Below are 16,172 nucleotides of genomic sequence, written 5' to 3' on the forward strand. Positions count from 1 at the left end.
ATGTGGGCATGGAGAAAGGATAGCGTGATATCCCAAACAAGATGAGCACCCATGTTGTGCCTTTCTGTGGATCATCACTTCTAGGAAACCCAGCCTTGCCAACATGGGCACCTGGAGGAAGAAATGTATATCTCTGAAATTTAGCAAACACCTTTTCTAAAGCTCAACATAATAATCATCAGACTCTCAGAGTTTCAGTAAGATACCTCCATATGCACATGGATAAGAAGAATGAATATTCTGTATTTTTAGAAATAGGTTGCCAATCATGGGGAGGGGTACGGTGCTTACCGTGACAGTGTTTTCTTCGATCACATATATCTGAGGGTTATGGGTGTCAATTTCTGCAGCTGCTGTCAGCTGTACTGTCTGGAAAGTTGACTGGAAAATAGAAAAAGGAAAATATTTTATCATAACAGCAGTATGTGCAGAAAACTTGGCATGTTTATTATTTGTTTATTTGCCGGTAGAAAGTGACAAGAGCAAATGTCAATTATGAAGACTCAAGAATGTTTGTGTGCTTGAATGGGCCTTATGTAATAGGATTGCTCATTAGGAGTTGGTGGGCAACTTTGCAAATGTTGGTTGATTGGGCCCTGCCACCACAAATTAAACCCAATCATGGTGGCTGGGACCAGACAGGAGCCAGTTAAAACATCTCCCTGTGTAATTTGAATGTGAAAATGGCTGAAAAGCCAGGATTTACAATACATGTTTTTAATATGTCAAGAAATAAAGTTAATGAAAATTAATAAAAATTTAATGAAACTTGGGACATGAGAGAAAATTACAAATAGTCTTTTTATGTATGTACCTAAACAAATCACATAATGGAATGAAAAGCCAACATTTATAAGAGAAGAGAATTTTCCTTTTGGGTGCACCTGTAAAATAATGCTGTCTCAAAGTACACTTGAACTTAACGATGCATGTCAGCAGCAGATAACTTGATCCTTTGGCATATTACATAACGTAAGGAACAATTTCAGGTTTCATAATCTAAGTGTTTCTATCAAACAATACTGGATATTAGGTGGGCATATAGGAAGGACATATATTTTATGCTCAAGTTACTAGAAACCTTCTTATAAGAAATAACTTTATATTCATTCTCCAATCTAATCAAACAAAAATTTATTCTTCATTAGAAATGTTATTGATGTGTTCTCACTATACAGCAAAATTTGGGCCTGACACTTCATATGAAATAGAGTACAATGCTCAGATTTTAGAGCTGTTTTCACATGCTCTGGCTACTAGGACTCAGTTTTTCTGGTTACTAGGGCACAAGATTCAACATACTCCATGAGGTAATTTGTTAAACTATCTCTAGGAGCCAGAAAGAGGGAACATAATTCCAAAAAGTGAGCAATTTATTTCCTTTCCACTGGCTCGGTCTTTGGTTCTTCTTAATTTTCTCAAGATGGAAGATTGCATCAGAAGTTAACCCTGATCACTGGTCTCTTAAACATATGTTATAGGGGAAACATTGAGTATTGATAATGGTTTACGTAAAAAAAAAAAAAAAAAAAAGGAACAGTTAAGTGAATGCTAGTTGAATAGTTGCTGTGAAGCAGAAATAATTTTTCTTCCAACTCTGAGATATCTGCATTTTCAAAGCAGGCCCCTCTTACAGGAACACAATTTCCTGGAAGAGTAACAACTACAAGCAGGCACACTTGCACATCTGGGAAAGGGAAGCAGCATACCTGCCAGCAAGCATTAAGGCCTTTTCTTACGATGGCGGCCTGTGCTCCCATCAGCTTGGAAGCCTGAGCAACCCTTCATGACAAATTACTTGACATGTAAAGTTGACTTGCACTACATCAGGAAAAAAAGGTGGCAAGAGAAGGCAGTGCGATAATGTGCTCTAATAGAGGAAATGAGATCTACATTTCAGACTGAATCTCTCAGGTGGCCTGAGAGACATCCACTTTGCTGTTGAAATAGCTGAAAACAGGGTACAGAATAAACATTTGACCTTTCATGAAAAAGGGATACGAGTGGGAATTGACATAGAATACCTCTCCAGGGGATTTTCTCAGTTCAGCCATCATAACCATGTTGCAGAAGAATAAATAATATACTTTCTAAGAAATTTGCTCCCAGAAGTGAAACTACTGTTTCTGAAAACTGTTGGGAAGGTACTTAAAACAAAACAAAACAAAACCTCATAATTAAAATGGCGTAGCTTTAAACAAACTCAAGAAAAACCAAACACTTTTTGCAGTACTGGCGTGACTGCATTTGGATGTCCAAAAGTCACTTTTCCTTCCCAGTTGGCAAGTTTTGCTTTGAAACATCTGTTCCTCAAATCCAAGGAGCCAAGGACCTACTGGTAAACTGAGCATCAAACTGCCCCAGCTAGAAGGTGGTGCAGCTAACAGCTTATGTTGCATCTCAGGGGACTTAGAACTGTCCCAAGGGCTTTGAAGCAAATGCAGATAACAAGAAAACACATAAGAGCAAGCAAAAAAACACCCCAAGCTCCTCATTTCCCCACTCCCCAATTCTGTATTTTCCCTAACATTTCAGTATTTCTTTTTATATTATGTCTCTGTACGAAAATATTTGCTTATATTTGATTCCAGACACAAGTTAGAAGAGCTCAGTTGTCTGATCTTTTACACAAAACTCCACATCAGGAAGTGGGGATTATTGAAGAGTCTATGACAGGGTGAAAAAACAGAGAGTGGAGTCTGGTTGGAAGCACTTTGGGAACTGATTTATTTGTTAAAAAAAAAAAAAATGTACAATGAGACCCACACAGGCCCCAGGAAGTTTCATACTAATTTATATTTTGTCAACTCAATCGGGGCCAAGGTTGGCAAAAGGAATGGCTAGATACTCCAGCAGTCAGATTTAAGGAAGCCATACTTATATTTTAATGCTACCTTAAAATTCTGGCTACCCCAAACCATGCTGGAACACTGCTAGGTAGACTCATACCCGCCTGAGGGGAAAATGACACTGACATTGGGCACATTCTTTGAATTTTTCTTGGAGATGGAAATGACTTAAAAAGTTGTGTGGTCATTGGCTCTCTTACCAAAGGAAGAGTCAAATAGGATAGCAGATATTACCTGCTCTAATATGGGAAGACAGACCTTTATGCTGGATTCATCTATGGATGATTTAAGACCAGATAGTTAAGAGTTCAAGGAGACAGACAGGGTCATATGCATCTCGATATGGGTGTGGTGAAGGAGACTGGGGAGATGGAAATGTAGGGACACATGAGGAAGGAGACAATGCACATGTTATCTTTAACCAGGGCAACAAGACCTCATTCCTGTAGGTATCGTAGGTAGGCATGGGGTCCACGAAGCAGAACATCGCACGAGCTCCCAGATCATTCTGAGGCACAGCCAGACTGGGGGAGCACTGGAAAGGTATGAGACCTTACTTCCTTTCAGAGTAAAGTGGCTCTCATAAACCTGAATCAACCTAATAGCTCCTTGATAATGAAGCCTATGTTTCCTTGTTATTTATGAACCCAATGGGTAATATTGATACTTACTGCTGCAAAAGTACTGTTCCAAATTCTGGTAGACACGTTAATGAAATATTCTCCTTTCATGTGAAGGTCTTTCAGCCAGCAGGTGACATTACTACAGGAGGCAGTTCTGCAGTTCTTTCAGGTTGGAGTCAATAGCAAAAGAAAAGAGAGTGTTATTACAGGTGTAAGAAAGAATAAATGCCAAAATTATACAAAGATAGATAAAACCCAGTGCTGGGAAGGATCTAGGGAAATAAACAATCTCATGAGTTATTAGTACTTGGAACTCTTCTTCAAGGGAGTTTTTTTTAAACTAGGTCTCAAAATGTAAAAATTGCATACCCTTTGTGTCCAGCCATTTCCTATTTATACAGATAGCCTCAGGAGATAAGAAAAAGTGTGTGGATTTAAAGTACACCAACCCTGTTTATTGTACCAGTAGATCTGAGAGTAAAAACAATGACAATGACAACAACAACAACAACAAACCCAACTTGTTTATCAATAATGTACTAGCTAAGTAAATTATTGAACATAAACAAATTTTAGTATAATTTAGGCATTAATCCTAATAATGAAAATGAATTTCTTCGATTTTTAAATTTGGAAAGAATTGAAGTTTTTTAATTTGAAAGAATCAATGATTGATTGTCAAGGTTTGAGAGAGAGGGAAGAATACAGAGCCCAGAGGATTTTTTTTTTTTGGTAGTGAAACTTCTCTGTATGACACTATAATCATGAATACATGTCATTATACATCTGTCAAAATCCACACTATGGATTTTGACAATGCCAATAGTGAACCCTAATGTGGAATATGGATTTGGGGTGATAATTATGAGTCAGTGTAGGTTCACTAATTGTAACAAATATACCACTTGGGGTTCTGGATTTCAATGGTGGAGGAGGCCATGAGAATGTGGGGATGGGGCATATAGGAAAGTTCAGTAGATTTCAATCAGTTTTGCTGTGAATCTTAAACTACCTTAAAACATTTTAAAAAACAATTATGAGGGGTCTGGGGATGTAGCTGTGTGGTAGACCACTTGATGAGCATGCAGGAGGCCCTGAGCTCTATCCTCAGTATCAAACACACACATACACACACACCCATAAACAGTTATGACATATTGGTATATGTCAAAGGTCAAAAGGTAGCAATGCCATTTAAGTAACAACACACACAAATCTGTATGTGGTCTAGTGCTCATTAAGAGACAAAATTTCATTCTCCCTTAATTCCCATCCTTCACAAAATAAAACAACTGCAATAAAGAAAACCAGGAGAATTTCAATATTATTCAGACTGGAGAGATGTGGTTTGTTCAGGGTTTATTGTTCACTAAATGTTTGCTTATCTGAATGCTTAATATATGTCAAGCACCATGCAAGACTAATCTCTTTCCAAAAGATAAAGGCATAGGTTGGGAGCAGAAGATGAAGTTCTGAAAAACAAAGAAGGTAGCAAACTTAGAAGAAGCTCAATGAAAAACATCAGTGCCTATGTGGAAAGGGATCAAGGACACCACCTATAGAGGACACACCCAACTCTTGCAGCTCTTTGCAACTTTCCCAAAGTGTGCATCACAGAGACACAATGGTCACAAGTGTCCTTTTGATGTCAGGAGCCCTGGACGTGCATACTGTAAGTAATGGCCTAATTAATAATTCCAATAACCTCTCTTTGAGAATGTACTGTCTAAACCCCTACTCTCGCAAGCCACTGAAGGCAAAATGAGGAAGGTCTAAGATATGAACAGGTGGAGAAGGGAGGTGCCAAGATGCCAGGCAAAGCAAACACTGAATCACTGCAGGAAACTCCCCTGGGGCCCCCTGTCCTCACCAACTCTTTAGTGTGCCGGAAATTTTCACTCTTGAAGGACACAGATGAAGAAGTCTGTCCTAGTTTCAGAGGATTTATTTCTGCTTTACAGCTGATGTCACCAGCCTACAAGGAAGAACACCAAATCAGATTTAGGAAGCAAAGTGGTTGATGATGTTCCTTTCAACATGTTGGGACGTCCTGCTGGGGAGGGTGGTTAGGCAACTTGCAGCTATGCTTACCTGGCCGAACTTCTGGTGGCCACTAAAGTAAAATCACAGTATCCAAATCCTCTGAGGTGAATTGATGAGGTGGTCTAGGTTCTTATAGCCTGCTCTGGTTTAGAGGTGGTTTGTCCCCCAAAGTTCATGTAATTAACTTGATCCCCGGGTAGCAGTGTTCAGAGAGGACAGGACCTTTAGGAGTTGGGACCCAGCAGGAGGCCCTAAATGGGGTTGTGTCCTCAGAAGCAATTGTGGAACTCCAGTCCTTGTCTAGTTTCCTGTTTGACAATGTTCTCCCCACCCCTCTCTCTGCCTCCTAGCATTCACCACGAAGTTCTCGAACGATGCTGGTGTCATACCCTTGAGTCTCCAGAACTGTAGGTTCAATAAATCTCTTCTCCTTATAAAAGCTACCTAGCCTCAGGTATTTGGTTGTAGTACTGCCAAATGGGGTAATACATAGGTCATAAGTGATGAGATAAATTTGGAATATAAATATATTGCAAATGATTTAATTGAGGGTTCTTGTCTGTGGAACATTTTAGATTTTTATGTCCTATAGTCTCCCATGCACAGTGTAGGAAGAACAAAACTGTAGAACCAGCTAAGTGCCTGGACCAAAGAGAGCCAACTTCAAAGTGTTTTGCTATAGCAGTACCTCTTGGCCCAGGCTACACGTGAGAACCACTGAGAAACTTTCAGAAAAAACCCACCCATGTTACAGAGCTATCTTTATGAAATTAACTGCTAAGTAATTGGCCCCTGGGATACAGAGAGGTTATTCTTTGTTTCTCATCTACAAAATGTCAGACAGCTAGCTGCCCAGAACTCCTGGGTTATTTCCATCTTAAAAGTGCACATTTTTATAGGCTATGTTGTGGTCCTTACCCGGTCTACGTGCACCCCAGTCAGGTACATCAGTGGATTCTTTCCTTTGGTGTACTGAGGGATATGAATGATTACAGATGCCATGCTCACTGGAATACTCCCTGTTGTTACCTACATAGGGAAGAAAATACTCCTGTCACAACATGATTCATGGACACAAGGGAAATTATCAATAATCTCTGTGTTGATAGAGGACAACTATAATATAGTAAGCAACTGCAACAGAGTAGCAGAATTTCAGGTAAGGAAGCTCCTTATGCTACAGTTTTCTCATATGTGAAATAAAGATAATCAGAAACACCGTGGGCATGCGGTGGTATACCGTCTGTTCTCATCGGTGGGGTTTCTGTTCTAGGTGGACAGTGCTTATGTCTTATTGGTTCTATAATTTTTTTTAAAAAAAATCCCTAGGAATAAAAACAGTACCAATCTCATAATTATCTGGAAATTAAACATGGTAACGTGTATATTTAAAACACTTAATACTATGGCTGATACTCAGTACACTCTGAATGCTATTTTATTTTTACTATGAACTGATTAAATTTCCTAAAAAATATGGCTACTGAATACCATCCATATTTTATAAATTCCAGTATCTGTATAACAAATCAAGATTCTTTTATAGATTGTTTTTGAAGTCACAAAACTTGATAGTTGCAGCCATGTCATAGACTAGAAGGAAATGTACAAAAAATAAAATGGTACTGACTCAGGATGGAGGATGGATGCTTTTCTACTTTCCAAAATTTCTCCCATGTAATAACATTATTATGAAAGCCATTTTTTTTCACAACTTAATTTCTTTTCATAAGACTGATCATAGTCTTTAGAATATAATTGCTTGTTCATAGACATTAGAATTTAACTAAAAAATGTTTTTAGATACTACCAGGTATGACTGTACAAAACCCATACTTGTAAGCTTCTAAAACAGAAGTGGTCTCCAAGAATAAGCTGGCAACATCATTCTATTATGAGGATGTTTGCCACAGTAATATCCTATTGATTTCCATTGAATATTTGCCTTGAAGATATATCATTATCTCTTACCCAGGACATATAACTAAACACAAAGACTTGTTTACATATCTGTTGTTTATCCCAGTAGCTCTTAAAGTATATAGGACCTGGACCAACAGCATCAGCATCACCTGGGAACTTGTCAAAAATACACATTTTTAGGCCACCCCCAGACTTACTGACTCAGAAATTCTCGGAATGAAACCTGTTTTAACAAGCCCTCCAGGTAAACCTAATGCATGCTCAAGTTTGAGAACAAGAGGGGTATTTCAACTTCATTTCCTTTTCTTCTCTTCCAAGACTCATCCCTGCCACCCCATGCCTTTTCCTGATTTACCAACCTTATGATAGGCTTACCAACCTTAAGAGAGAAAATGAATTTTGGACCAATATCTTCAAAATTGTGCACGATAGAAGGAACATTCACATCAGAGTAAACTTCATAAAAATTTATGTTGGTGGATCTATTGAATAACATTTATAAAGTCAGTATTTTTAGTTTTGATATTGTCTTGAAGCATCATATTTAAGTTTTTTGTAGCTTATATTACAAGTAAAACAGTTTACTTTTAGTTACAAAAGCAGTAAAATGATTATTCCACATTCAGATTGATTGCTTTTGCTTCCACATATGAGCTAGAACATGGGGACCTTGTCTTTCTATGTCTGACTGGAGGCTGGGAAGATCTGAGGTGGGAGAGAATAGAAGGAGGTTGGATAAAGGGCACTAAAACATAGCAGAGAGAAGGAACAAGTTCTAGTGTTCTGCAGCACAATGGGGTGGCTATTGTCTACAATGACTATTATATGTTTTATGAATAACTAGAAGAAAGGAACTTAAAACCTCCAAAACTAAGTAATGATAAGTATGAAGAAATTATAATTAGCCTGACTTGATAAGTGCACAAAGCATATGTGTATTGAAATATACTATACCCCATAAATACAGGTATAATTATTTCATGTCAATGAAAAACTTTAAAAAATTGAAGGATGTAGAAATGTCAATCACTCATGATTTTATCATTGCATATTGTATACATGTGTTGAATTATCACTCTGTACTCCATACATAACATACAATTACAATTATAATAAAATTTCTAAAGGTATTAATGATAATAAATGCTTATGATATTATGGTCCAATGTGTATTTCTAAGACTAAAACAAATTCTTTTTTTTTTAAAAAAAAAGTCTCTTCATTGTCTTTCTGCTGAGATTCTGTTACATGCTTATCACTTGTCAAGTTTCTAAAGTAAGTACAGTTTTACTATAGAATGGATCCTTGAACTGTTCTTAAGGTGGCTGTTGACAGTTATGTTAATATATGTTAGTATCATCCTTGTTGATTGCATGAATGTATTTATAAGCCAGGGTTTTTTCATTTGGATGGCAGGAATACAGTAATGGGGTATTGGGTATTAGCTCCTGCATTATTCGTTACTGGGAGCCTATGAAACAGGACATAAATTTTCTTTATTAATTCTTCTTCCTATTCATCTCTAGTTCCAAGCCAACTCTAATGATTCAGGTCTAAATTGGGGTGGATCAAATCAGTTTTCACCAGTAGTGGAATCACTTTCAAAATGGATGACCCAGAGATTTTATTAGACTAGACTAGAGATATCGGACTGATCTTGATTTTTTTGCTTAGGATTGCCAACTAACAGCTGCAAGTACAGTGCAGTCTAGGTCAGAGGAAACCCAGGAGAGCACTCAGAGTGGAATGAAACTTGACATCTCCCATCTTTGTGCTTATTTCTGGGTCTCTAAGGCTGGCTTCCAGCCAGGGCAACTTCTTCAGGTTGCAGAATATGAAGGAGCAGGTGGCAGGAGAAAGAGTCTGGAAAGCACTATGCAGATCCTCTCCCTTTGTTTCCAATGGATAGTTTATCTTAATTATAGGATGTTAATTCCATTTTCTAAAAAAACAAAATTGGGCTGGATATTTTCTGAGACAGATTTTTTTTTAAGTTTCTCTACTGAAACTTTGTCTTTCTCTTTTTTATGCCTTAGAAAACGCTTTTCCAAAAATCTCAGAAGGAAAATATGTCATAGGAAGATTTAAATAGATGTGGTACTTGTCAAGGTTATATATATGAGGGGAAACAATGATTGGTGAGCCTTACATGGAAAATGGGAAAAGTGACAAGGCTTTGAAACAGAAAGACTGGCTATGTGTGTATGGATTATTCTCTTTGCCTTTTTGAAGATGTTTGTGTGAGCTCCTAAACAGGGCCAATTTATAAATTGATTAATATGCTCAGCTTTTTGAATTTTAAAGAGATCTTACACGTGCCCATTCATTACTTGTTTTTCCTAAGTTACTTAATTGAATAATATATTCATAGCGACATTTATCTCTGCTTAGAGGGATCTTTTTCCAAAAATAATTCTAACATCACTACCTATTTTCTTCCATCATATTTATAAAATGTAACTATATATTTAAACAGTATTAGAGTGGTTGCTATCTACTGGAATGTAGATAAACAAACTCTACCTAGGAGCTCTTCCAAATTACACCTGTGAGTCTCCTACAGAATGCCACTGAGGAGAGAGGGAAGGTGTACTTCATATTTCATTGTATATCTTCCTGTAATATTTAGATTGTTCTATAGACATTTAATGTTTTTATTTCTAGAAAACATCTGGAGAATTATTTGTGTGTTTTAGGATTAGGATCCACTTTAACTTTTGTTCTTTATAATTCTCCACATTAAGCTTTTAGCTATACATTTATTGGGATGTATTGGAATCCAAATCACCAACATAAAAATACATAGCTGTCAATTAGTAAAAGTGAAGTCCCATTTCAATGTTATATTTATTTCATGTTAAAATATCTGGAAAAAAAATCGGTTATGGGTAGAATGGAATGACCAAAAGTCTTTATTAACAATAAGTATGTAGAAGAAAGAATCAATGTAGGTGAGAAGAAAAATATTCAGAAAACGTGCTAATACTGATCTCTGTGGCTGCATTTGTCTTCAATGTCTTATTTTAAGAACTGTGAGTCTTTGAAATTTGTTGTTATTGATTAATTCTTCAGGGATGGATGACTTGGACTGAATTTAGTCTCCACTCATGTGTATTTGCGATTCACTTGACACAGAAGCATTCTTTTCACCTTTGCTCATGCGTCTCAAGCTCCAGACAGGATGACATATTTTCCTTTTTGTTTTTGCTTAGTGATTTATTAGAGAATCTGCATATTCCATGCTTTCAGGGGCTAGGGTGATGAGCTAGAGAAACTGTTGTCACTGGACTTCTTGGGGAAACACTGCCTCATGTTTTTCCTGGGTCACTCGTCTGTGCTTCACTGGGCAGAGAAGTCTGATTGCAGGCTTAGAGGTGGGCATCCCTCTGGCTCATGCCCCTAAAACACTGACCTCAGATGGTCTGTTCCATGAGCCAGACTCACTTCTGAGTGAGTTAAAGTGCTGTCAACCTATTATTACCTGTGAGATTTGTATATTACGCACTTTCAAAGACAGCTGTTCCTCTGAACAATGCAAGATGGTTATAACGTTTAACCACTGCTCTCAAGTTTACTTACTTTGGGAAGGCAAGAAAAGGAACAAAAGCATTTCTTCATGAATGGCTTCCTTTGGAAAATCCCTCATTTCCTCCTGGTTGGAAGAAAACCCTAATCTCTTTTGTCAGGAAATTTCCATTCATGGGCTGGGAATATAGCTCCATTGGTAGAGTGTTTGCCTCACATGCGTAAGGCCCCGGGTTCAATCCCCAACACCACCACACATATTAAAAAAAAAAAAAAAAAAAAAGGAATTTTCCACTCAGAAGCTGGACTTGGCCTAGTTTCCATTTCTGAATTTGTTGTGACTTCCCAAGTGCAAAGCATAGGTTTGGGGGTTTCAGTGTTCAGAAGGCTTCAGTGTTCAGAAGCAGAGATATAACTTGACTTCTCATGAGCAAATTAGAAAGTAGGCAGTGAGAAGAAACTTCTGGCAGCTCTCAGGGCCCTTAAGAGTCTGTTTCAATACCTTGGTAAGGTTTGTACTCCCTCTGAGGGCCTGCAGGGGAGTTTCTCTATGGCATGTGGCAAAAGCTTTGTCTTCTGCCTTCCTGTGCCGCTCTGAGTCAATAAACCCAAAGAATCACTTAAAGTTTTCCTAGGCACCAATTTGTCTATGGACTTCTCTTTTAGTTGACAAGGGGGAAACTAAATCTCATAACTAATTCTTTATTTAAGACTGAGCATACAGATAGCTTCTCTAGTCTTGAGCCAAGTGTGTTAAAAACCAGGGGGTGCCAACGGCAACAGGCTATCTACCCATATACTCTTACGTACCTGGTTAAGTGAATTTCAGCATCATACAGGAGAGGAATTTTGAGGTTGACTGAGTTATCTGCATTGTTTGCTTCCTGGCTTTCACTATTGAAACAGACATGAAGAAATCACTCAAAGAAAACTATTCTAAAAAACATTCATCTTCAATTCATTATGCTTTACCTTAAGGCTTGGAAACTTATAGATGCCTGATTCCGAAGGTTTTGGAGGTCAAAGTCGAAGTTAATAGTAAAAGTCACCTATACAAAAAATTAAAATTGATCAATCTATGATGATTTATACACAGGAAAAAAATGTTCCTCATAAAGTAAACTCATTCTAGTTTGATTCTGAATTTTATACACCTTAAGCTTTTACATTTGTAGAATATTTTTACTTGACCTTGCTTTAACCTGCTTACTTTAGAATTGGGAGAGCTTAAATTTCAACTGACATAGAAGTTATCCAGCCTCATATACTTGTCTGAATTGCAAATCTTTGGGCAAACATGAAACTTGTTTATAAACACCAGGTGATCTCTGTGACTGACTTCAATGCTTTGACCTATATTGATCAACATATTCAGACAAAAAGCACTTTTGATATAGTGTGTGTATTTTTACACGTAGAAAAATCTCTCATTTATTAATAATTTAAAGAAAAAAATCAGCTATTAAGAAACTTTTCTAAACATGAAGCCTGGGTATTTTGTGATGCTTATCAAATGATAATATCTAATAAAGAAGGAATGTTATGTTGGTGAATTGACATGAATGCTGAGGTATGCCTGGAATGGATTTGAGGATGACATGCAAGTTGTACCTGTTGTTCCCTCTTCAAAGCAGGGTAGCCCACATCACAGGAAAGAAACTTCTGAGATGAATCAACTTCACATGTTACTTCTGTACCATCAGCCTGAACAAGACCAGGGGAATAAGGACAATCAATTACTTGATAATGTGTATATGTGTACATACATATTGAAAAATGTACAGGTACATTTTAGTAGTAAGATTGGTTTACATTCATACAGATTATTGTCTCTAAAGACTTGAAAACCTTGTACTGTGCAATTAACTAATATACTATTTTTACTACTAACTCTAAAGATATATCTGGACAAAGCAAAGAACAGATTAAAAGTTGGATTTTCCCTCTAAGAAGGAAATCAGTTATTATATTTTGGAAGCACAAAAGGCTTTAATCCAATATTCAGAAATCTTTAGTCATACCATTCTCTTAATATTTTTGAAATTTATATTTTCAAGAGAAAAATATTTATGTTGTTATTTATCCATGTTTTTAATCAATCAAATATTCTTTTTAAATTTTCCTCATTTCATTTTGTCTTTAAAGTACAATGTTGCTATTTGGCACAGAACATTAAATGCTAAGGTCAGAATAAGCTAAGAACTCTAAATCTATTGTGAGTTCACATTAACTTTAAATTGGATGAACCATTTTTTGAACCTTTAATTAAGTAGCTCCCTCGGAAAACAGCTTTTCCTTCTTTGCTTTGCATGGCTTAAGGGCAGAGGAGGGACCAAGGGGCCCTCATGGTCAAGGCAGTCCTGGTTTAGTGATCAGGTCCACTTGATTGCCTGGCTTTGCTGGAATGCATCATCTTGGCAGCAACAAGACCTGGGGTTGCAAAGCCCTGGCTAAGCCATGTGTCTCAGATGCCTCACAGCAAGTGCAGGACATCTGTGCAGGACCACAGCAATCTCATCACACAGATGGCTTGGGAAGAGTGTCTGGCTACTGTTGCCAAGTGTCGGGGTAAAGGAAAAAGTGACCGGAGCTGCAAAGCAGAATTGGCTGTAGGTACAGAGCCAGACAGTTCTCCTGTGGCTTAACCTGTTAGAAGCCACAGTTCAGGACTGATCATGCCCAGGGGAATAGGGCTTCTTTAGACTATTTAGAGGATGCAGGGGGTTTGAGTATAAGGAAGACAGTTAAAGCAAGTGCGAAACACAGTGCTCAGGGTGTCCTCACATACCGGCATGGAGAATGAAGCAAAAAACAAGTTTTCTGAAAAATTAGCAACAATTCCAGTGTTGTAGGCACTTTCCTTTTTGTTTTTCAGTGTTACTGAAAATGTTAACCTTTTATTTTGATTGTTGACAATAAAGGGTTGTTCTCTATTAAAAGTCAAGAGAAGAAAAAGAAAAAGAAAAAAAGGCATTAAAAATTAAAAAGACAAATATTCATAAACTTCATACATTTAAGAAATAAACTCTATTTGGAAAGTGAGAAAATTGCTTAATAATAATAAATTATCTTCACATAAAAATGCTACTATGCATAAGTAAATGCTACGAGACTTTTTTCTTTGTTGCTTTTAATTACATGGCAGGGACAACTATCCCAATACGAAGAATTTTGTATTTCTTATGCTCTATTCTTTTGTGATTGATAGAAATTATAATTTAATCTTTACTAGTTTGAATTTGTTTTTTTGGTAAAAAAAAATGCAACCTCTATAAACATTGATTTGAATGAAACAATCAACTGTGTCTTTCATTTACACATTTTATACTGAGCTTTAAAATAGAACATACTGAACAGCTGGTAGCTGTTGGACATCTAGAACCAGGTCAGAGATGCAAAGTCCATCGTCACCACAATCTTTATAGAAAGGGATCTGAAAAAAAAAAAGATATATAAATAAATAAATAAATAAATATATATATATATATATATATATATATATATGTATATATGTATATCTATGTATATATATATGTATATCTATGTGTGTGTGTATGTATGTGTGTATATATATATATATAACTTGAAGCATTTTTTTTAGAAAATTAAGACATTAAGACTTTGTCCTGGGTATTTTTAAACACTACTGCAGTGACTGTGAACCTTTGTTAGCCAATCTCAATGGAGAAAGGGCATGTGGCACTTACACTGAAGACCTTGACTGTGTCAGAATAGGCTTCCAGGGCAGGGCTAGTGCCAGCATTTTCTAGACTGATGTCCACACGCAGATCCAAAGAATTTACAACATCAGAGGGTTTCTAACACAGAACACACACACACACCACAGAGTCAGCATGTTAAGGCACAGCAGCTTTAAAACAAGAAAATGATTTCAAATGTATTTACGATTAAGAATCAGCACTCGATTATGTAGTATAGCATATGCTTGTTTTGAATGATCAGGTTCTGCTTCCTCTTTTCCATCCTACTTCTGCTGTCAGCCTCCATACTACTAGGAAACCTAAAGATTCTTGATTACAGTAAAAATCTAAAGCAGCAATTCTTAGTTGAATTCATCAATAATCTCATAATATATATGCATAAGTCATTATAACATGATAATCTTCCAATGACTTCTATATTAGTACCTTGCTTTTGAGCTGATGTCTATGTCCTTCTCATTCTTATTTTCAAGACTAAAGAGTCCCCAGATGTCCAGATCAAACCTCTGGAAGGGCTTATTATGACCCAGCTCATGGATGGCTATTAAGGAGGGGGCAAGAAAACTTCTTTCCTTGGTCAGAATCTAAGCCTTCTCTACAAAACCAGATAAAGATTCCTATGTCCAAAGTCAAGCTCTTTAGCCTCTAGCCCGAGCTGACTTTTAGGAACTCTGTTGCTGCTTGTACATGAAGATGATGTACATGTGACTCGACACTTATTAAAGTCAGCCTTGCACACACACTCTGCTTTGCCTCTGTATACAGAGTAGAGGATTTGCAGCATTACAGGAGGCTTGGGTCCCATCCAGTTTTGAGGCTTCTTGTCTGATGAAACATGTAAAATGCCAAAACAGTTGCAAAACTCATCTAGCAATCCTCTTACAAATCTTTTCCAGTTCTTGTCAAGAAAGAATTATGTATATACAAATGAAAACAATCCTAAGAATCTAATTTCCCTTCTCCTCAGACACAGTATGTTCATTGTCGTTGAGTGCATTTCACCAGCAGGACTTATTCTCAAGTCTTTGAATCCTTTCTGGGATCCTGACACGAGGACAGCTTGACTCTGAGCTTCCTCAGTCAGCAGCAGGCTTGGTATATCGGGTGGTCTCATGTGGTATTGATGTCAAACAGTAAATAGGACTTTTTTTTTTTCTTCAAGAAAAACAGCTTGGCTGTCTTCATCTCCCCACAATGGATTACATGTATAATTTGAGTCACTAGTTGATACCAGATAGGAGAGAATGGAAGTCAGCTTTTGTTTCCTTTAAAAAATCTGTATAATTAGGATTTCAACAGCAACAACAAAATCCAGGCCTTCACAGACAAGAAACTTTAAAATGAAATAATAACTTAAACAAGTCGACTGCACTTCATTCATCTAACCATGAAGTTGATGTCTTCCCAAATCTCATGCTTGGCTTTTCTTGAAGTGTGATCTCTATACCATCCATCCACACTGGGAATAGCCGGCATGTCCCTTAAAT

General features: G+C 37.1%; 1 protein-coding gene across 1 annotated transcript in view; it reads right to left on the minus strand.

The window, feature by feature from the left end:
* Itga2 (integrin subunit alpha 2) overlaps positions 1–16,172 on the minus strand; it is a 96,484-nt gene that overhangs the window by 2,872 nt on the left and 77,440 nt on the right. Inside the window, exons 18-28 of the mRNA XM_076857700.2 lie at positions 14,671–14,781; positions 14,314–14,396; positions 13,752–13,893; positions 12,575–12,667; positions 11,936–12,012; positions 11,774–11,857; positions 7,818–7,920; positions 6,434–6,544; positions 5,343–5,447; positions 3,521–3,634; positions 292–381 (exon numbers count right to left, since the gene is read on the minus strand). Coding sequence (XP_076713815.1) covers positions 292–381; positions 3,521–3,634; positions 5,343–5,447; positions 6,434–6,544; positions 7,818–7,920; positions 11,774–11,857; positions 11,936–12,012; positions 12,575–12,667; positions 13,752–13,893; positions 14,314–14,396; positions 14,671–14,781 — 1,113 coding nt within the window. The remainder of the gene's footprint in view (positions 1–291; positions 382–3,520; positions 3,635–5,342; positions 5,448–6,433; positions 6,545–7,817; positions 7,921–11,773; positions 11,858–11,935; positions 12,013–12,574; positions 12,668–13,751; positions 13,894–14,313; positions 14,397–14,670; positions 14,782–16,172) is intronic.

This window comes from Callospermophilus lateralis, chromosome 5 (genome assembly GCF_048772815.1).
Source record: "Callospermophilus lateralis isolate mCalLat2 chromosome 5, mCalLat2.hap1, whole genome shotgun sequence".
NCBI lineage: Eukaryota > Metazoa > Chordata > Mammalia > Rodentia > Sciuridae > Callospermophilus > Callospermophilus lateralis.